Raw genomic sequence first — 23731 nt, 5'->3', positions numbered from 1 at the left:
TATTTCCATTATGGTGTTGCAAGAACACCTGCACTTGGCTGACTTTTTATTCTCCTAAAGATACAGGATCAGTCTCAGGCCCTGAACCTGGCAACCCTACATTTAAAGCACATCCAACTCGCATTTAAAGCATATGACTTCCTCTAAAGAATCCTGGAAAGTGAAGTTTCCCCCTCACAGTTATAGTTCCCACCACCCTTAGCAAAATACAGTTCCCAGGATTCTGTAGTGGGATTCATGCGCTTCAAATGTATGTTGAATGTACTTTAAATGCATGGTGTGGATCTGCCCTAGGATGCTGTGCATTCATTAGTGAATTGAAAAGAACAATTTTAAAAGATACATTTAAAAAAAGGCTGTAGCTTAGTGTAGGGCACATGCTTTGCGTGTAAAGGTCCAAAATCCAATCTCTGGAAGAGACTATTGCCTGGAATCCTGGACAGCCAATGCTAGTTCATATCATCAATACTGGGCTAGATGGTACCAAATGGCCTGACTTGGTACAAAAGAGGAAAGAGACCCACAGGCCACAGTGACTCCAAAATTTATTTATTTATTTTATTTACAACATTTATATACTGCTTTATTATAAAAAACCACAAAGTGGTTTATAGCAGGAATTAAAACAATAAAATTATTGGCAAAAACAATGAAAGACAGGTATTTAATTACATTCAAAATAATAAAACCAACAATGAGTTAAAAATAGATAACAAATAATAGCTTCTACATGCCTGGGTAGGCTTACCTAAACAAAAATATTTTTAGAAGGTGCCAAAAAGAGTACAATGAAGACACCTGGTAATGTCAATAGGCAGGGAGTTCCAAAGCGTAGGTGTTGCCACACTGAAGGATCAGTTTCTTTCAAGAAGTACTATGTTGCACCCATAACATGGAAAGCACACCTTGAACTTGGCCTGGTAGCAAATCAGCAACCAGTACAGATTTCAGAGCAGAGGTATTATGTGCTGATAGGGTCTCACTCATGTCAGCAATCATGCCACAGCATTCTGTACTAACTGTAGCCCCTGGGTCACGTTGTGCTACATGGGGATTTCTGTGAGCTTGGCTGACTAGCTGCCAGGATTTTTTTAGTTTTGGGTTTTGGTTAGGAATCCTGAGTGGTTGTGGGATGCTGAGTTTTGTGCCTTACTCACTCACTTGTTGTGGTTGGTATGGTATTGCATTTAAGAAATCATCACTGTCTTTTGTTTTTGTTTTTCTATTTGCATTTCATTTACCTTTATCCTCACTCCCTTTCATTCATAGAAGCAACAACAGTGGTTCCATGCATGCCGCTCAACCTTCTTAAACCCACTGATGATGCACCTTGTTGTTTGTTTCTTGCCCAATAGTGGTAAAAGAGAATTCACATACTGGGCGTGTGGCTGCAATTGTTGTTGTTCTCAAGCTGCTGCCTATGAAGGTAGACCAAATAATGTGTGCTTTCTGTCAATTATATTCACTGGAATTGGGTTGGCTGATGAAGTGAGTTTATAGCAGCCCACAGGGGAGACAGAAGCACAGGGGAGACAGAAGAGGGTAGAGAATCTTCTTACTCAGCCTTCAGGGGCATCCATCTTTACTCCTGAGTGCTCCCATCTAACATCTCCACAACACTAGGCTACTTTCTTCCTACATCGGCCTTGTGGTGACTGGCCTGGACTGAGGGCACTTAAACCCTTTTTGCCAGAAGCGAGTTGGCTAGATTAAATGTTCCCTACGAAGGCTCCATCTTTTAGCTAAGATTTCTATCTTAATTTCCAATCAGAGAAATGTTTTTGTATGAATTGTATGCACCAAGCAACTGTAGTTGATGCTTAATGTATCATGCTTAATGACATCGCTCGGGCTTGCCCTGTGACATCACTCAGACCCACCCCATTATGTCAATTGGACCCACCCTGTGACATCACTTGGACTCTCCCCATGACATCACTTGGGCCTGCCCCCCAAATCTCAGAGTTTGGGATGCTTCTGACCTGGCAACCCTAATTATGATCCTATGCTTGATCCCCAGCAAGAGTGAAAAACAAATTGAAAAAATGGCTGAAACACTGTTACAAGCAGCATGATAGCATAATTGTTCTATCCTCAGTAACCATGCTGACAAGGCAGTCAACAAGCACAGTAGTCTAACCATGGCAACCCCTAAGATTCCACTGCTAGTTGGAGGGCAATCTACACGGATATGGCAGCTCTGATCACAGTTTACTGCTGCATTTCCATAGCTTTCCTCACAGGCAGCCATGCAGATAAGCTGTTGCTCAACACAAAGCAGAACATTAGCCATGGGAACACTTGTCCTACATGTTATTTCACAAGGTATCATCAGCACTCGCATCAAAATGAAGAAGACTGGAGAGTCTTTATACGTGCATGTCCCACTGGACTGGCCCTTGTGTATCACCTGGCTTCCCAGGCCAGGAAGATGATGGGCTGTTATGCAAGTTATCCAGCTGGAACTGTCTGCAGTTTCTCCCTTTGACTGCAGCGCAAGTAGCAGGGAGCGAGTGCCTGTTTGGTGGGATTCCCAGGTCAAGCCCAGTGACCTTTGACCACGACACTCTTTGACCAAATCTGGGTATGAATATTTTAGTTTTCAACTCAATACAGTTGCAGTACAGCATCCTGGAATACTGTTTCTTCCTGCACATCCCAAGGCAGCAACTGTATCTGCTGCCCTCCCCCTTCCCCCAGTCCAGTTGCCTCCCCTCTTCTCCAACTGCTGCGACAAGCAGAACTCCAGTTGTTTTCCTTACAGTAGGTGAGGAGAAAGGCTGGGCAAAGGGACACACAGAATAAATGGTACCAGCTGCTGGCTGCATATTCTACTGACACAGGATTTTTAAAAGACTTGGAAAAGGCATGATCTCTGGGATGCAATTTGGCAACTCTAGGATCAAGAACACTGTCCAGCGTATTTGAGGCTGTATCAGAAGCTCAGCATTTAAATAAAAGCTCCTTGTGGCTAAATATCAGAAGCGCTGAGTATGCTATGCTCCTTTTAAAACAGGTACAGACTCCAGCTGCTCATCAATAAGATCCTGTCATTTTGCTGCTTAAGTACGGTACCAGCAGTTCGATTTCTGTAAAGCAAGCTTTTAACAAGAGGGGATATCTATAAGTACCAATAGTTCATCCACCACATGGTTGGTCCAAAGCATTTTACTACTTGGGCTGGAACAAGAAATTACACACACCTGCCCCTGTATTTGGGAGGCTCCAGACCCTCTGCCACAACCAAAAGGTTATCATATTCCTTTTCTCTTTCACCTTTCATATTCCTTTTCATATTTTTTCTCTTTCACTTCTTGTATTCTTCTCATATTTTTCTCTTTCACTTTTCTGTAAGCAACATCAGTTTACTAATAACTAAAAGGAGCAATCCAACCCAGCCACCCTCATCCTAGTGCAAAGGGGGTTTGGATTGTTGTGTGTCATCAAAGGCTGTTAAAAGGGATATTGAGTTTGGCCTCACTGTGCCCTTTTCTCAAAACCAAGGGTGAATAGTTGAGTTCATTAATGTTAGGTGAGTTACCCCCTTTAACAATTTTGATTAATTAAATGTACTTTTGATTTTCTTTTAACTACCCTCTTGTATTCACAATCATCAGGATAGTTAATGTGGATCCTCCACAAACCCATGATGCATGCCTATGTGTGAAATGGAAATTATGTTCTGCAGGACTGAAATGAGCATTTCACCCTTTCCTAAGGTCATCATAGGAACATAGCAACATAGGAAGCTGCTTTATACTGAATCAGACCATTCATCCATCTAGCTCAGTATTGTCTACACTGACTGGGAGCAACTCTGTAGGGTTTCAGGCAGGAGTCCTTCTCAACCCTACCTGGAGACATAAAAGATTGAACCTGGGACCTTCTGAATGCAAAGCAGATGCTCTACCTCTGAGCCACAGCCCTTCCCCAACTATATATGTAGTGTAGTAAAGTATGTTTACTATATCATCTGGAATAGTAATTAAAAAAAAAAAAGACCAGAAACACATACATAAGGAACTCTCCATATTACTGAATCTGTTGTTGAAAAAAAAATGCACAGGCTTCCCATCCCAGTAGTTCAGAGTGGTTCCTTCTTCACTTAAGTTATTGGGAAGGGCCATAGCTCAGTGGTAGAGTATCTTCCTTGCATGCAGAAGGTCCCAGGTTCAATCCCTGGCATCTCCAGATAGGGCTCAGAGAGAATCCTGTCTGAAATCTGGAGAGCCTCTGCCAGTTAGTGTAGACAATATTGAACTAGATGGAACAGTGGTCTGACAGTATGAGGCAGCTTCCGGTGTTCCTGTAACAGGAAAATAATCCATCTTCCTGCACCAACAATGGTAGCTAATTGTCTGGGAGATCTCAAGCAAGAAGCTACATTGGGCTACTATCAGGCTTGTTATGGCAATTGATATGATTTGAATTTGTATTGTGCTGCTTTCATTTGTTTTAGTATTTACTTTATGTATTTTATGATTTCTGTCTTACCCAGAAGAAAGTTCCACTGAATTCAGTGTGACTCACTGCAAGTAAACATGCATAGGATTTGGTTATTGGTCCTTAACATCAAAAGTTGAATTCATTAAAAGGTGGATTCACATTGAGCATGTCCTTAACTCTAAATCCGCCTTTGCCCAACTGCACCTGCTCAATCCAAGTCAGGACAGCAACACTGTCTAGGGTTGATGGAAGCTGAGTCCAAAACATCTGGAGGGTATCAGGTTTGTGAAGGCTGTTCTAAAAACTCACTTTCACGTTGAACCTATGCACATTTAGTCAGCAGAAGAATAAATGATTGTGTATGTGAAAAATGGAGAGAAAAAGATGGATTAATTAAAATGAATATGTCATATTGTAGACTAGAATTCAATAATAATAATCCAATATATTGAGCTTTGGCATAGCATTTTAGTGTTCAAAGAACTTTGCATGTACTAACTACATCAGTCATCCGTCCAACAATAGGTCAATAATATTATCTGTGCCTTGAAGATGGGAGGCTGAGTGTGCTAGTAGCCTGCCTAAAGCCATTTACTGTGTTGCTGGCAAAGGTGAGATTAATAATAAATAATAATAATAATAAATTTTATTTTTCAGTCGCCTATCTGTCCGGGTTAGGGACACTCTAGGCGACATACAACAAAATAAAACAGTGCATATATATATCAACAACAATCAAATTAAGCTAAAAACCATCCTTCAGTTCATATAGCGAGGAATTAATCTATCCCAATCTTGTATGCCTGCCTGAATAGCCAGGTCTTCAAGGCTCGGCGAAAGCTTGACAAGGTAGGAATCCTTCTGCTCCCTAGTTTAGTCATTGAACCACTACACTATAGTTCCGTGTTAAATGGCTTAATATGCTGAATAACCATTCTTTGGGAAGTCTTAAAAGGTACTCCTAAACTAGATTGCTGCATCCTCCAGATTATTTATTTAAAATGTGACAATGGAATGCAGCCTTTTAAAAATTTATATTCCAACACTAGACTTCCATTCCAGTTTGGCAGTCAGAAATTTTGATGCCGTTTGCTGTGCAAAAACTAATCTGTGATCGTTCTTTTCAAGAGTTCAGGAAACGTTTCTCTTGAAATTGTGTAAGATGCTTTTACTGTATTCAACTACTTTTTAACGACAAAGGATATTGAGTGAGAGGACAGAACAGTAGCATATATTAGCATATTCTTACCCACCCATGTTCCTTGGGCAGAGCAAGTTATATATCATAAAGAAATAAATTACTGATTGTGACACCAACCTTAGTATTAGTATTTTCATTCAGTTTAGCAAATTCAGGCTGCAATCCTTTGACCACTTACCTGGCAGTGAGTACCACTGGACTCAGTTGACTTACTTCCAAGTAAGCCATGAAAGATATCTCAGAGGTTATCACATCCATCTTGCTGCACTGGTAGTAGGATCCCCTAGATTCAAATCTCAGCTGCAAGAAGCTCTTCCTTTAGCCTCCTTCCCTAAAGGTCCACAGGTTAGCATACCTGCTGTACACTATGGAGATACCCAGTTGCATTGTCATGGCACCTCATCAGTCCCAGTGAGCTGGGAAACAGGTAACATATTTTAGACCAAATGTATCCTTTCTCACTTGTGCTCCACGTTTGCTTCCTGGTGGCAGGGTGTTCTGCAAGATCTGTGCAAGATTCACCCCTTATCTGTGTAATGCTGGTCTCTCTTGTTATCTATAAATAATTAAGACAGGGATGAGGAACCTGTGGCCCTCCAGATGTTACTGAACTACAACTCCTATCACCCCCAATCATTGGCCACACTGGCTAGGGCTGGTGGGAGTTGGAGCCCAAAATCATCAGGAGGATCTCAGGTTCCCCATCTGTGGGCTAAGAGCACATGACTATCAGATAACCTAAATAAATATGAAAGCTATATACCTAGAAATACACCAGCTGGGGTCAATATTGTTTTGTGTGAAAAGCTGCTATGAGATGCCAGTACAATGCACATAGGAGTAAGTGTATAATCCACCATTTCCAATGACATAAGTATGAACCACCCTCTCTTTATAAGTAAGAGAGGGCAAAACCAACAAACCACAAGTGGTTTTTTTTATTGCTGGTGAATTCAAACAGGCAACTTTAATCTACTGAAAAGGATACACATACAAGCAAATATTTAATGGAGGGTTCCGTGTGTGTTTTATATTATTTATTTTTATGCCAGTGCTTCATCCACTGCACAACTTCTAGGCTACTGCTCAGCAATGTGTTATCGCTGTGTAGTTTAAGCAACCTAGCTGTAAAACATCAGTAGTTTTCACTTGAATTGAGAGAGAGAAGAAATGTAAATAAAATAAAAGAGGTACATTTCTTGACTGTAACCAAGTCCCTTTTTTCAAAGAAAGAGTAATGAGATCTGCAGGGGCTGACACATACAGTGACTTTGACAGGATGGAAAGTAATGTTAAAGAAAGCTCAGTGGGTCGTCTGATGGATGCTACATGGGAAAATATGAACATTGGGCCCAGCTCCGTTTGATGTGCAAACTGCGAATAAAGTGCAATTGTGTGTGAAAATTATAGCCCATTGAGGACACATCTATGGAGTATGAGCCTAATAAAATAGCATAAAATAAGCTTTAGGAGGTGCAGTTCTGATGCATCATGGGAAAATATAGCTCAGGTGATTGAGATGTTAATAGGTAAAAGGCCATTCTTCAGTGTAAGCAAATAATTATTGATGAGCCATGAAATAACTGTGTTGTTTAGGATGAGATTATAGACCCCGAATAAGCATGGTGAATGCAGGGGATAGATATTATTACCACAACTCTACATATTCTTTTTTTTTTAATAGCTCAGAAAACACCATTATATCATCATTTGATTCAAATAGCTCAGTGTTATCTCATTGGGTTTTTAAAGGGCTATACCTATGTAATAAACTCAAAAATAAATGGGAGAAAAAGAAACAGAAGATGATTAAATGAAACAAATGAAACAATTTTAGTTTCTAAAGAAAAAGAAAAAAAGGATGAGAGTATGCCAAGAAATAGAAGAAAAAAGGAACAAGAAACAGCTGAATGAGGAGAAAGGAGCTTCCAGATCAGATCACTGCAAGTAGGTTATAAGTGTGAATATCTTCCTCGCTCCTGTAGCTCAGGAATAAAGCCCAGTGTTCTGTTAACTTGTTCTCTAGTTGATTAAACAACCCTACATATTCTAAAGAGATCTGCTATGTTGCCTTTGTTTGATTAAAAAAAACCCTTCCATTATAGTGCTTTCGTAATGCCTGTGAAGGAACCAGTGTTGCGGGGTGACATAGAAGAGAAGTGAATGTCATACTCATTGGAAGTCAGTGACTACCAATTAAAGTGTGGATACAGTACTTAACCAGTTTTATCTAATGCTTTGAACTGTGGTTATCAGCAGCGGCGTCACTAGCGGGAGTGCGGGGGGGTGCGGACCTCTGGCTCACACCCTCCTGCGTGCGCACGCACGCGCTCCAGGCTGGCAGTGGAAGGCCTGTCCTGGCTTCATTGCCAGCAAGCAGGCGCCTGCTTTCCATCTCACCCGCCCGCCTCCAAGGAGGAGTTGGCTGCGCCGACCCGGAGCGCTTCTCGGCTCCTTTGCTGGGCAACGGCGCAGGGTGGGGCGGCTCTGGTTGTCACCCCCCTCAAGGTGTCACCCGGGTGTGGTCCGCACCCTCCGCACCCCGGTAGTGACGCCCCTGGTTATCAGAAAGTGCAAATATAGCCCATCTCCCATTTGCACTATTACCTCAATCACAAAATACTTGGAGGAAAATTTCATGGAAAGCAACATCCACTGTATTTCCAATCTGGTCTTACTCATTTGTGGTTCAGGACAGTAGTTTAGAAAAGCAGGATGTCAAGAAGAATGGTATTTTCACAGCAAGTCACATTATGGATTAAGGCTGCAATCGTATACCCAATTCCCTGGGAATAAGCCCCATTGAACTCAGTTGGACTTACTTCTGAGACATGTATAGGACTGTACTGTAAGAAAGGCTTTAGATTGTGATTCCATAACCAATGAATTGCCCCTTCATTTTATTTTCCACTCAGCTGACAGTTGTGGCAGAGCATTATTACAGGGCACCACCCCATACAAGAAACAGAATTTAATTCAGTAGTAATTTCATTGACTGCTGAATGTTTTAGTCCAAACTTTTAAGAAGCTGTCTGAGGCACCTTGGACAACTCCTTGAAAATTCGGACTAAAACCCAGAGTGGATTCCACTGCCCCACTGACATAGAACCACCAGCCACCACTGAGGAATTTAAAACAAAACAAAACCACAAAAATGGATGAATGAAAAATATCTCTGTATGTTTGCTGAGTATTTCAGGAGACGCTGTCTAAAACACAGGAGACCTGATTAAGCCTCTGCTCTCAGGACTTCTGCCCATCCATTGCCAGTAATAGATTCACATCTGAAGGAAAATGAGGTGGAATAAAATAACTACACTCTGAAAATACAAGATAAGTTAATGCTACACTTATTCATAAGACAATGTGGAACCAGTTTGGGTGGCAGGATACCTTTGTTTTGTTTTTTCCTCTTAGAATGAAACATACAGCTGTGTGAACTGACTGCCAGGTGGATAAAACAGTCAATGGTTGACCAAACATGAATGCATGCCTCATCTTAAACGAAACAGAGAAGAGACTCTGCAACCACATAAAGAAATTCACATCACAAGCCCAACACATTGCTAGTGCAATTCAGTTCCATTCAGTGCAAATGATACCTGGATTTTTATTTATTTATTTTTGTCCAGGAGATCTGGTGGCAGCATATCCTCCTCTTAAGGCTATTGGATGCTTTCTAACTTTAAGCAGCCAAAAAAAAAGTTTTTCATTCCCAGAACAAACACACACACACACACACACCCTTTGATGGCTGCCAGATACCATTCATCTTTCTCATAACTACAACTTCTTGCAATGCCTCATTGGCATTGGAAAGGCATACATACTTTCTCCAGCTCTGAAAGCAGCATTCACCAACTTTAGATGCACTATAACCCCATCATCCCTGACCATTGGCCATGTAGGCTGGAGATGATGGAGATTGCGGTTTAACATCTGGGGACTCAGCTTTGAGGAAGGCTGCTCTTGAATACCCTAGCCCTAGCTATACTAGTTACAACCCATCTGGAAGATTCTGGAAAATACCAGTACTCTCTACTGTGAGAAAGTGGGATACCACCGCCAGCTACTCATAAATAGTTTTATGAAGAGAGACTGCTGCACCACTAATACTATTAAGTACATTGAGAACATGTGGAAGAGCTTCCAGAAGATCTCTACAAACAGAACTCTGCACTACACAGTCTGTCCTGAATAATTCCAATTCCTGATTAATTCCAGAATCACATGGAGACTTTAATACCAGGGCCAATGGTTCACAATTATTGCCATTGGTATCACTAGTGATAGATAATTCCCTGGGGAGGAAGGCAGAGAGGATCCTGAAAATGTGAACAATTAGCATGGGAAGTGGTTGCAAGAATTAGACCTGAAGCAGCCCTTCTGTTGAGTTGTACAAAAGTAGCAAGAATAGCAGCCAGGGAAGACTTCAGCCATTTCTCTGCCGTTTTTTTCCTACTTGGCCAAAAATGCAACTTGTACAGTAATAATATAATTCATCCAGTAGAACAGACTTTTATTTTTAAAAAAATAGAGTGGGAGAAGCTCTCTAGTGAGCATCAGAATGGATGGTTCAAAAATTTTTATATAAATCCAGGAAGATGTCCAGCACCATAATACCATACACTGTGGTGCAATTTTTTAAAAAAGCCTTAGGAGGAGCTCACAAGAGAGTGAATTCTACCTCCCCAGTTGACTGCCACAGCTGGGCTGTCTTAGCAACTATTGATTTTTCCTTGACCCTGAAGCATCTCAGGTCCCATGGGAGGTATTGGTTGCAAGCAAGCACCTGAATATTGCGTAGTGAAATATAAGCCAATCACTAAGTTAAATTGGGCATCTGTGCCAATCTACTAACTTGTTATTTGTACAAGGTTGATGAGCATTACTCTTTTCCCCCCATATGTAATATTATTGTTTTCATAGTAAGTTACAAGTCAAACTATCTTGCCAACAGGTAGCTGACAGTGCTACTTGTCGCTTAAAAAAACAAAAAGAGGAAAAATCCATAGAAAACCTACTGATTCCATTTTTTCATGCATACCTCCAAATACAGGAGGTTTGTTTATCATACAGGAAGCAGGAGTTTTGTTTTTGAGGCCGTCATCACAAGTCTCCAATGAAGGGGGCAGGAGAGTTCACTTAGTCAAAGTGTAGCTCTGAGTTACTATTCAATTAGTTTTCACATGGCCATTGGCCAAGGTTACAACAGCAGTTGGAACCCCTGGTTCAGCATTCTCATCAAAACGCAAACGCAGGGTGTTCCTGATGACTAACTGTTCCATGATAAATGCTGCACAGAACCAAGGAATGGCATACTCCAGGGTTATGAGGCCCATGAAGTTCAAGTCAAACTGTGAATAGTCCCAAGGGCAGGCATTGAACTGGCGCAGAATGAAGCCAGTGGTGAACTCCCAAACATACGTCCACAGGGTGTAAATCAGGCAGCGCACTAGTATGTTACACTTGTCCTTCAGGTAGAGGTACATCTTTTCTACAATGAGGATGGAAGTTCCATAGATGAAGAGTGCCCACACACTGGTGACACCTGGGAACTTCCAGTTGAAATTGACCACAAACTCCCAAGCTGCTGTGAACATCACCTCGCAGAAGTAGCCATGAATAGCATAAAGGTACCAACGGGAGAAAGCAGTCAAAGGTTCTGCAGCTGCCATCCTTCTGCACAGTCCCCAGCAGGAACTCTGTAAAACAATTGGAGGGGGAAAGATTAAACCCTCAGTAGACATGGGTAAGCGCACTAGATCTTGTCACATTGAAGGTCAAACATGTAATGTAATAATAAAATCTGTGTAAAGGAATAATGTATAAATATGTAAAATAATAACTGATAACAAAAATGGCATAGATCTTCAAAGTGACCTGCTCAAGATCAGAATAGGAACTAGCAGTATCTTCTTTACATGACTGGCAAAGTTTTGAAGAGTAGTTACAGACAGTAGAATTTTGTCTAATTTCTTGTTGTATCCTCCAAACCAGAATGCAGTGTAATTTAGTGTTGGCTTGTGTGTGGCCAGGAAAGTTTATCCTCACAGCTGGATATGGAAGCAAGCCTTGGACTTGTACATCCTGCCCCACCATGCACCATGCATATTAATGAAAATGGAGCCTTTTGTAACATAAACACATACATAAGCAGACTTCACTCTCACAGTATGCCTACCCTCGTTTCATCTTTTGAACTAGGGATACCAGGCAGGTGAGACCTGCTCTCACATAGATGTCCATGTGGGAAAGTCCCAATTCTTATTAAAGTTAGGCTGTGGTATTGCTGTTGCCTCTTCACACACTTCAGTCATATCTAGGAGTGAAGATTACTAGAAAGCCTGAAAAGAGGGTATGCATAAATAACCATAAGAAAAGATTACGCCTCACACATTTAGTCAAAAGATGTGAGGTGCTCTGCATCCCAGCAGGAAACATAAAAGGAAGAGTAAGGTCACATATACCCCATAAATTTCAAGCATATTTAAAGCACATGGCTTCCCCCAAAGAATTTGAATAAATGTAATTTGTTAGGAGTGCTGCAAGGGGTAAAATACAGTTCCCAAGATTCTTTGGGGAAAGCCATGTACTTTAAATGTGCTTTAAATGTATGGTATGGATATGACCTAAGTTGGAGACGTGACTAAAATACGAGTGTTAGATGCAAGACCAATAAACACCAATTAAAAGAAAGCACGAGAAAGGAAAAAACAGTATGAGGTACAATTGGCAAGTGACAACAAAAAGGTATTTAAGAAGATCATATTAAAAAAAGAGTAACAAAAAAGAGTGCGTTAGTTCAGATATGTCAAACCTTGATTTGGCATTAAAAGAACAAGCCATGTTCTTCTCACCTGCTCCTCCCGCACACACTCTGATTTCCTGCCTCATGTCTGATTGGGCAGCATACCATACCCAGCAGCTGTATCCAAACAAGGCAAACTATGGTTTGCGAAAATTTAATTTGCCTGGTACACATGCAATAGCTAATTATGGTTTGCTGCAACAGCAGAAGTGAGCAGAGGAGGAAACACTCAAGCACAGGCTTCCTCATGTGGTGCCAAGGCATTGTTTGGCATAATGTCTGAACGGATCCAGTATCAGGCTTATCTTGAATGAGGTGAGGTAGCCTGCATAGGATGACACAGACAACGCAAAAATGCTAAATGCCTTTTTCAACTTGATAACTGAAGAGAAAGTAAAATGTGAACATGGTGCTAAGGGACTGTTGGCTGAAGTGATATAGGCCGGTATTCAGCTAAATAGTTGCACATGTGCAAGGGTTGCCCCTAGCACAATGGGACTTTCTCCCCATCTCCTCCTCCCCTTGTGTGCCTTGCAATGTCCCCAAACCTGCTCCAGAGCGTTGGGGGAAAAACACAGAACAGATTTACGGGGGTGTGAGGAAAAGAACCTTCCATTGTGCAAGCAGAAATCCTTCTCAGCGCTACATCGAATACAGCCCATAAACTGTACTGTGGAAAAGTGACACATAAATATTTTAAATATAAATAAATGAACCTAAAACCTCCATAACTGAACTGGGTGAAATTAAATAGTTTTTGAATAAAGGGGACATTTTCCAGTCAGGATTGGTGCCAGGTTTGGCACAAAGGTAGCCAAGTAAGTGAAACTACTGGTTGCCCAGGTGGTGGCTATAAGCAATGAAGTAGCCAGAGCAGCCATCCCTTGCCTAGGCCACAGTGACAGCAATGGAGAAGCTGCGAAGCCTTCTTTGTTGGCGGCAGCAGCTCAGCGCTGCTCTCCTTACCTTGATGTAGGTAAATGGTAACCCAGCAGCAGTAAAAAATATATACCTTCGGTCTAACTGCAAGTGAAGCGCTACTGCTGATGCCTACAATTTTAATTCCTCTGGGCCCCCACCACAGGATCACTCTAGAGTAGGGATGGTGGAGAAATTCAATTCAGTTCATATTTAAAGCTGAATCTATCAAATTCACACTTTCTGAAACAGTATGAGGACTGAAAAGGAGCCAATATTCAAAATGTGTACTTAGCCAAATTTTGCAAAGCAGTTCTCCAACCAAAGATGCATACATTAGGGGAAAGTGTGCATAAAAATTCATATATTAGTGTAACATACAAAAATGCATTATATTAGGCTAAATTGCTTGCACAAATATATGCATTAGTCAAATAGCATTCAAAATATATTTATTAGAACCAATTCACACCAAAATGCTGAAGAATTTTCATGAAGTTTTGTTTTGTTTTTTTAAATCATAATCTGCTGCAGAAATGTGCAAAAATTACAGGCCGAGAGAACCAAAACTGACAGATCCTTCTATCCCTATTCTAGAGTAATCCTGCATTTGGGCCCTATGGAAATTGGGGAGGAATTACAATGGCAGGTGCCATAGGAACAGAGGAAGGTAGCTTATATCGAGGCAGGCCATCGAGCTCAGTATTGCCTACAATGACTGGCAGTAGCAGCTCTCCAGGGTTTCAGGCAGGGGTCTCTCCCAGCAGCACCTGCAGATACCAGGGATCAAACCTGGAAACTTCTGCATGCAAAGCAGATGCTCTATATAGCTACAAGACTTGCTGGCTACACCAGTTTTTTTGCTGCTGCTGGAACCAACTTGGTAAAGGGGGGCAAGGTGGTGGATCCTCCAAAGGGTTCAGCCATCAGCAAATGTCTCAATAATTTGACTCTGACCCTGACCCCAGTTAAGGCCAACTACGTGTTTTGTTAAATTCCTTCTCCATGGCTCCAGTTGATTGTATTTGCACTTTGAAAAATCTGCATGGTAAATACAAGTTCATATATAACATCAAGTTACATCTATACAATGAACATACACAAATTCTCAGTGCTGGGGCCAAGTGCTCTGAAAGAAAAAGAGGAAAGAAGAGCTGCAACAAATTGTCAAACTAACAATGAGGATATCTACAAATGATACTGGAAAAATAGTTTATATATTTTAAAAGATTCATAAGTATAACATACTCTTCATCAGTGTCTTCAGAGAATAGTTTATATCTTCTGCCTTTTCCCTAGTTTATAATACATATTACAAAGTTTTTATGAAAATGCCCAACATAATAGTATGTATGGATATGTATGTACGTGTGTATGTGTATATATGTAATTTTTTAAAATGTTCATTCAACCCCTCACTATTCTACAGATGTAGTCCAACCTTACTGTCAAAATAGGTGCAACTTTTAAAAACTGTATTCAGGTTGTTTCTGATGAAGAGTAACGTTGTACTTGAGGCACATTAGGAGTGGTCTTAATTTGGCATACTTCTGTAAACAAATGAGGTATTTTTTCTAGCACCTCTTAAGGGTAACTTCACTCTGTGCTGGCCAACTGCTTGGATAACACTTAGTGGAAGATGTTTCCAAAAGTGCTGTGGCATCTGGATATTAGCAAGCAGCAACCTGGGAACCTCAGAACTAGTTGCCCATGCAGTGCTGCCTCCACAAGTGTTTTTGGTCATCTCACTATCTGGGTGTAATTCAACTGACCCATTCCATCAGGATAATGATTGCTGGTAGCACAACAGGACTTTCCCCCTCTCTCCTCCCCCTGTATGCATCCCGAGCCCTTCCCAAATCTGCTCTGGAGGGGTTGGGGGAACCCCTAGAACACATTTAGGGGGCACACAGAGAGAAGGGGGAAGTTCAGTTGTACAAGCAAAAATCCTTGCACCACTCTCGTAAGAGAGCTACAGTAAATATAACCTTCTGGCTGCATATCTCTTGTCCTCCCCAAAAGTCTTCCTGGGGTTGCTGTGCTTGGTTGTAGCTCAGAAGAAGAGGGCCAGTCTCAGAGCTGCTGCTCCATCCACCTTCTTCCTCAGTAAGGAGACCATGTCAAGTTGTATATTCACTTTTCTATTTATTGATTTCCTTCATTTATCCCTCTTTTTTCTCCAAGATGGCATACGTGGTCCCGCATTTTAATCCTCACAACCACCCTATGAGGTAAGTTAGGCTGAGAGATAGTGACTGACCCAACATCATCCAGTAAGTTTCATGGCTGATTACAACTTGAACCTGGGTCTCGTCAGTCCTAGTCTGACACACTTTAACTACTACACCACACTGGCTTACCCACTTTTTGGGAGCTAGGTAGAGGACCTGAAAAGTGAGCTGGTGATGCCAGTTCCCATGGTTTGCAGCATGGGTATGTATGTATTTTGCCAGATACATCTGGGTGCAGAACTGTTTCCAGGTCCCATAGGAAGGCTTGCTGGGGCTGTTACTGCAGGGAGCAGAGAATGGTGGGAATAGGGTGACCACTGCCCCATGACAAACTGAATTCAAATGCTCACATGAGCACAACCTATACAGAATATTTTTATTTCTCTCAATTGTATCACAAGCTGGTCCTTCCACAATGGAGGAAGAGCCATTTGTTATATCTATGGGGCATGTTGAAGCAGAAGAGCAGAGGTCAGGGCCAAATACCTACTTGATATCAAATGGTTCTCCATGTGAGATGAAGCCAGCACTATGTTGACATTCTGCCTTTTCCCTGCTTTATAATAATATAAAAAATTCAGCTCCCACATGGAGACATTTTCAGGCCAAAATCCGACCCTAGGCCTCCTGAATATGGTACACTATCAACTGCTCCCTAGTCAGATCTTAATTGACCTTTTTGAGGCTTGTGAGGAGTTGTCACTGATGAAGTCACAACTACTCCAATGACCTGGGAATAAGCTAGGTAACAGTATACTTAAACTTAATGAGGTGGGTTTTTAAAAAAATCTCTTCATTCTCAGCTGCACCAAAGTGTATAGATTCTCAGTTAACTTTGTGAAGACCATGGGAGCAAGCCTACCTTCCAGCCAGCAGCAGCAGGGCTGAAAGGAGCAGCAGAGCCACCACCGCATCCAAAGGCCTACAATCACGTCCAGCATGGCAGATCAGAGGTTTGGATTGCTCTGTATTGACTAGCCACTGGAATGTCCTTGCTGCTTTCATCAATAAGGCTCTGTTCTTCTGTACAGCATACGGAGGTGTGGGTGAGACAATCCTCTTTAAAATACCTACATTCTACTAGATGCAACAGAGATGAGGAAATGCTAAGAACATGTGCCTGGATCGAGATGGAACTGAGTAGTTTTTTATTTGTTTGTTTTTAAGAAACATAATGAAACTGGAAATAATGTTTGAACAGCATGTGGGACATCTGGTGGTAGTAACAGCACGTGACACATTTCTAGCTCTACTATGTACAACTCTGGCATTTCGTTTTGGATTGAGTCAATAGTTATTTTGATCCAGATGTTTGCCTTACTTACGCCTAGTTTCTTTTGAAAAAAGCAGATGAGCCAATCTTGTGATAGCATTCCTGAAACTACAAAGCAATTCTAATCACATATACTCAAAAGTAAGCACCATTTAGTTCAATGGGACTTATTTCCAGGTAAATGTGCATAGTATTGCAGCCTAAATGAACTTTTCAATTTCCCACTTACCATACAGACAAAAGATCAGAAATCTTTTGTTATGCAATGTATAAATTGTTTTATATGGAATTTGCTGCCACAAGGTATGGGGATGGGCCTTAGCCTAGATGGATTTTGGGAAGGGTTAAGCAAACTCACGGAGCTAACTGATACTAGCTATAGCAGTTATAGCTAACTGATATTAGTTATAATAGTGAACTGGAACCCTAAAGGCAGCATACCACTGAATACCAGATCCTGGGGACAAAAACTGGGGAGGGCTGTTGCCTTTATGCCCTGCTTATGTGCTCCCTGAACATATCTGGCTGGCTACTACTAGAATCAAGATACTTGACTAGATGATCCTTGGTGTGATCTAGCAAAACTCTTCTTATGTATTAGTAAATAATACCTGGCTGATTTCTTATATGCAATGCTTTTTTTGGAAAAAATTAGGTGCCGGTACTCATGCCTTGATAAAAGTGCCATAGATCCCAGCACAAAATGGTTGCCATGGACAGCAAAAAAGAAGAGACAGTACTTGGTACTAGTGAGTACCATGAAAAAGCAGTGAGTACCTGTTGCTTATAGGTATCGTCAAAGGAAGAGGTAAGGCTGCTGGACAGCGTTTGCCATTTAGAGCTGGGGTCCCCAGCGTGGTGCTCTTGAACACCATGGTATTCTCAGATACTGCCCCCCTTGGTACCTATCAAGGCCCCCTGCCCTCCCAAGTGTTTATTTTTTAAAATTGTTGTTTGGTTAGGGGATAATGCCGGGGTTAGGGGAGTGTCGCCTGCTTTTTGTGTGGGTTTTTATTTGTTTTTGGCACAGTTTAAATGTTTTGCCTGTTTGGGGGCAGGGGGAGATTCTGAGCATAGTCAGTTTTTCTTTTGTGAAATGGATATTTTGTGGTGCCCATGACAGCTAGTTTCTTAGCTTTCCAAATGTGTCCACAATCTAAATAGGTTGGGGGGCCCTGATCTAAACTGCACAAGTAGATTTGAGGAGTAATCTGGAATACATATTATTAGCTATTATTATTAATTATTATTAATAATGTAATTAATTACACACCCTTCACTCTGAGGTTCCAGAGTGGGTCACAACAATTTAAAACACAACCTTAAAAACAATTTAAAACAACTTACAATCACAAAAAAATCACCAAGGGTAGGTCCTCAAAATATAAATCAGAGGTGCCAAAGGCCAAGGTAAAGAGGTGCATCTTCAGCATTTGCCAAAAAGTGTGTAAACAAACTACAAGTGGAGGAGCCACAAACAAGGTGTTTAAAAAAGACTTTATCTACATAATTTTCTGCAGCAGGGGGAGTGGATAGAGGTAGCTATGGAATAAAAAAAATGCAAGGAAAAGAAAAGAAAAACCTTTCTGTTCTTTGCCCACTGCAGCTGCAGTGATAGAACTCCACAGATTTCAGCCCTTGGACAAGACATAGCAGTAATATTTAATCCTGGGCAGCTTTTATAGTGCTTTGGCTACACTAGTTCCTCAACGTACATGGTGCAGATGTCATAGATGAAGGACATTAAACAGACACTAATGCACAGGAAGAAACCAGAGAAGGCAAATGCTCAGGATTTGCGATGATAGGGAGCAAAGATGCCTTGACCTTGATATTTCTGTCTCCTAGAGAAAATTTGTTAGGTATACCTATTTTGTTCTTAGAGGAACCATCTCATCTTCACAGTTAGAAATAAGAATGACTAGGACAATCTCTTTGGAGCACATCCCATATCTCAGAGCGGGTCAGCAACATGGACACTACCTTGTAAACGGTTGTTAAATTTCAAGGCAGCTATCCTTCACTTACAATACCAAATCAACTTTTAAAAATAACCATACTTCATTAAAATGCTTTTCTTTAAAAGGCTACAGAGAAAATATAGCAATACATTCCCTCTGTGGTCTTCTCTTATCTGGGGAACTGGCAAGAAAAGGAGAGGGTATCAAACTGATAATTTGTGGCACTGCCTGCTAAGAGCAGGATAATGGAGGCCTGTCCCTCCCTTTTGGGTGGTTAATGGTGGTTTTTGCTAGCAAGATGGAAACCAGTAGCCATTCAAATATTGAGATCCCGTCTCCTTGCTGAGACAACTTCTCTTGCACTTGGGGCTGTTTCCATCCAGCCTATCGTTGGGCCCTAGGACACCAACTAATATGGGTTATGCATAGGAGTTATGGGCTGCATTTTTGCCTAGGGAAATACCCAAGTTTCAGGTAACTGCTAATATTTTATTGAACCTTAGTTCTATTGAAAGTTGTTGTCCAAGTAATGGAGCAGCAGCGGAATAGCGAATGATCAGATATTGCCACCACAAACATGTATTTTTCTTTTCTTTTTTTAAGTATGTTTTGGACATGACACAACACAATAATTTCCTCTTTCCCCAGTTACACTGCCATGAACTAAAGGATCTGTTATACCTGTTGATATTAGCATTAATTTATACTCAATTATTTATCTGAGAGTTCTAAACCCCCTAGAACTAGGAAGATACAATAGGGTGCAACCCAAATCCCATTTCAATCATGGTATAACTCCTGTAGATTTTAATGGGTCTTTATTTAGTACAACAGTCTGGTAGGTACTGCATGTAACATCACAGTGATACAATCCTTTTTTAAATTGTTTTTAAATTGTTTTTTGTGTTTTAAAATTTGTATATTTGTTTTAAATGTTTTTAATTGCTGTAAACCGCCCAGAGAGCTTAGGCTATGGGCAGTGTACAAATGTAATAAATAAATAAATCATTGCACAGGTGGTTTACCGTCTCCATTAGCCAGGAAAGACAGAGATGAAGAAAGATGTTAAAAGGCTTTGTGCTCTTTTATTGCTCTGTTTAAATTCCATAGTTCAAGTAGGGAAGCTTAGCAAACTATCTTCCATTTGTTTATTTTTAGGTATTCACACTGTGTGTGCTTGCTTCTTTTCCCTTCTAGAGGAATCCACCTTCCTCGGCTGTATTGTCACTCAGTCCAGTATAGACTCAGTTTTGTGTCAGGAGATTATTCCTGACATGCTCTCAAATCCACCCTGAGTAAGGCGATGAATAGAATAAAAAGGAATGACAAAAGAAGATTAAATGACTCTAATGATCAAATTAAGCCAAAAGGCAGGGTTGTACAGGCTTCTCAGTCATCATCAGAATACATCCAGTCATGTTGGTCAAAAGGCATTTTGCCCTGCTTGTCCTATTCAGTTAACCTCAAGCCTGTTTCACTTGGGGACCATCAAAGAATAAAGAGGTTGAGAAATGATATGAACACATGTAGACACACTTGCCTGAAACTCATTATCTTGACCTATTCCAATCTGGGTTCAGGTCCGGTTCTGGGACAGAACCTTGGTCACCCTCCTGGATGACCTTCTTTGGGAAAGCGAGAGATGGGAAGGACATCCTCCTCCTGGATCTCTCAGTGGCTTTTGATACCATTGGCTACGGTATCATCCTGGATTGTCTCTGTGAGTTGGGGGCACTGTTTTATGATGGTTTCAGTCCTACTTATAGGGTAGATTCCAGAGAATCAGGTTGTGTAACTGTGCCTCGGACCCCTGGCGCCTGATCTACAGGGTACCATATAGCACCAAAGCTATTTAACATCTAAATGAAGCCTCTGGAGGCGATCAGTAGGAGATTTGGAGCAAAGTGTCACCAGTATGTTAGTGACACCTAGCTCTATTTCTCTGTAATATAGGAGAGGCCATGCAAGTCCTAAACAGGTGTGTGAATGCAGTTATGTATTGAAATGGACTGCCTTCAAGTCGATTCTGACTTATGGTGACCCTATGAATAGAGTTTTCATGGTAAGCGGTATTCAGAGGTGGTTTACCACTGCCTTCCTCTGAGGCTGAAAAGCAGTGACTGGCCCAAGGTCACCCAGTGAGCTTCATGGCTGTGTGGGGATTCAAACCCTGGTCTCCCAGGTCATAGTCCAACACTCTAACCACTACACCACACTGGCTCTCGCAGTTATGTATTAGATGAGGACTAATCAACGGTGACTGAATCTTGACAAGAGGAAGATCCTATGGATGTGCGGTTCTCCCAGGTCCAGAGATTGGGCTGTAAACCTGCCCTGGATGGGGTTGTACTCCTTTCTTAAGGAGCAGGTGTGTAGTCTTGGGGTGCTCCTACATCCACCATTACCTCAGTGGCTTGAAACACTCATTATCAACTTCAGTTGGTTCATCAGCTGTGACTGTTCCTGGACAGGAATAGCCATGCCACGATGGCCCATACATTGGTAAATTCATGCCTAATTTACTGTAATGGACTGTAAGTGGAAAACGCAGATGATAGGGTACCCGGTTTTGCACACATTACACTAGTACTGAAAGGGTTGCATTGGCAACCTGTCAGCTCATGACCCAGGTTTAGGTTTTGTTGTTAGAATTTAAAGCCATAAACAACGGGACTAGCATTCCTTGCAGACCATCTCCCTGGTACAGATGAAGTTACACCTTCAGATCTTCCATGGAAACCCCGTTGGTTGTTCCACATTGAATGAACTGTCACTGGGGGACAACAGAGGCGTGAGCTTTCTTGGTGGCAGCAAGCACCCACCCTTTGGAATGCCTTTCCTCATGTGGTTCAAAAGCCAGCAACAGTAACCAGCTTTAATGCCTCTTAAAGACATGTATGCTTACTCTAGCTTTCCTGGATATTTATTTTTTGTGCACTCCCTCATTGTATTTTTGGTACATAGTTTTCATTCTGTTTTTATTTTACATTTTAAAAGTTTATTTGAATCCTTATATATGTTTATACTTTTTTCTGACTATATTTTACTTATAGAACTTTTTATATTAACAGGTATATAAATTTTATAAATATATAAATAAATTGTAATATAGCGCTATGAAAAGCAATAACTCAGGAAAGAAAGGTTTGCTAGAGCCAGAGAAAGGCAGACACTCAGTACAGAACAACCTGTCTTGCTGATCAAGAGTATGAGTACATCTGATCGTTCAGAAAGCAGCCGGGGCAGACATGGCCAAGATCTGGCTGAGACACACTTTAAAATTAATATTGTAATAATAAAAAATAGATCCACCAAGATGGAGTCACAGCACACGTTTTCTGACTAGGGTGAGCCCATTGGTTGATAGGCAAATGACAGGCACACTAATCAGTAAATCAAATGGTGAGTCAGTTAGTTGTCTTGCCCTTCCCCTCTTGCTTTTAATTTAAATAATAATACGTTTACATTTTCCTGTATTTAACCAAACATTAGTTCCTTGTTTTAAAAACACACACATTCCCATTGCTTTTGATTTAAATGATAACAAAAATTAAAAATTAAGCACAGCTTGTTCCTGTATCCAATCAATCATTAGTTCCTTGCTTAAAAAAATGAAACATCAACAATTTAAAGTTGAAGTACTACTTTGAAGGGGGATGAGGAAGTGGCATTGTGGCAACACAGAGAACAAAACCAATGAGTTCTATGTTCATTCAACTTCAGCAGGAAACAGGAAAAATACATTTCCTCAATCTTTAAGAGAAGATTGTATATCTAAATGGCAGGTACACTTCCACAATGAGCTCATGGCCCTTTATGTACATCTAGACAGACCCATAATTAATGCTTCCTTATAAGGTTATTTCAGTATACTCCAAGTTCAGGCAGGGAAAAAGTTGCACATACTATTGGTGACCAGAAAGAATAACTTATCTGCCCAAACAGTAGATGCAACTGCACAGAAAGCAATTGAGTTGTATTTGTTATCTAAGCAAAATGTGCAGTTTACCAATGAATGCAAGATTTGGAGAAAGCATAATGTATAAACAAGTTATAAAACGTTTCATTGTTTTATTTTCTGTGTTGAAAAGTTGTTCTGTATTTTACAAAAAGTCTGTTTCATCCGAAATTCACATCTCACCTGCCTAGATTCCTCCACATTCACAGGCATGTCTGAGCGCGTATGATTCCTATAAGATAAAATTAAAAAGTGAACTAAGATTCTAAAAAAGGTCAGTGTTTCCTAAGGGGCTCACAATGGAACAACTAAGCTGTAAGCAAGCAGCACTCAAATCTCTAAGGTGCATGTGCAAAAGCTACCTCCTGGGATGGTTCTTTGCTGCCTCCATTGCGTCCGCAGAGTGCTGTCCCAGGAGGTTGTTCCAAGTGGTCCGAAGCCTGGTCGGTTCAGTTGCTCAGGAACCCTTGGAACAGTCAAAAGCCTCCTGTGACAAATTAGCAAAGCACTTTGCTGACAAAATCGAACACTTGCGGAACTTGATCCCGTACGCCGTGGATACAGTAAATGAACCAGAGTTGGCCAGTTGCAAGCCGGTCAAATGGGATCGGTTTCGGCCTCTCCCTTCTGAGGATGTGGACAAGGTGCTCTCAACTGTGAAGCCTACCACATGTCTAAATGATCCTTGCCCGTCGTGGCTCCTTGTGAGCTGCAAAGAGAAATTGGGCGAGGGGATTAAGGCGGTGGTTAATGCATCCCTGGAGGAGGGTGTAATGCCATTAGCCCTCAAGGAGGCAATTGTAAAGTCCATCTTAAAGAAGCCCTCCTTGGATCCCCAAGTTTTGAACAACTTTCGCCCAATTTCAAATTTACCATTCTTGGGCAAGGTCATTGAGTGAGTGGTGGCTAATCAGCTGTCGGCACACTTGGAT

The 23731-nt window shown here is 41.2% G+C and overlaps 1 protein-coding gene across 21 annotated transcripts in view; it reads right to left on the bottom strand.

The window, feature by feature from the left end:
- Nucleotides 1–8028: 8028 nt before the first annotated feature.
- The window catches only part of TMEM229B (transmembrane protein 229B), a 79587-nt gene continuing 63884 nt past the window's right edge, over nt 8029–23731 (bottom strand). For 16 of the 21 annotated variants that reach the window (XM_061611094.1, XM_061611101.1, XM_061611089.1 and 13 more), the window contains 2 exons: nt 22983–23031; nt 8029–11352 (listed from right to left, as the gene is read on the bottom strand). In XM_061611094.1, the coding sequence (XP_061467078.1) occupies nt 10822–11352; nt 22983–23031 (580 nt within the window). In that variant the 3' untranslated portion in view covers nt 8029–10821. The remainder of the gene's footprint in view (nt 11353–22982; nt 23032–23731) is intronic. The other 5 variants (XM_061611086.1, XM_061611104.1, XM_061611105.1 and 2 more) reach the window with 1 other exon arrangement.

The sequence above is a fragment of the Rhineura floridana genome, chromosome 2, assembly GCF_030035675.1.
Source record: "Rhineura floridana isolate rRhiFlo1 chromosome 2, rRhiFlo1.hap2, whole genome shotgun sequence".
Taxonomy (NCBI): Eukaryota; Metazoa; Chordata; class Lepidosauria; order Squamata; family Rhineuridae; genus Rhineura; species Rhineura floridana.
This window is presented reverse-complemented; position numbering and strand designations above follow the sequence as displayed.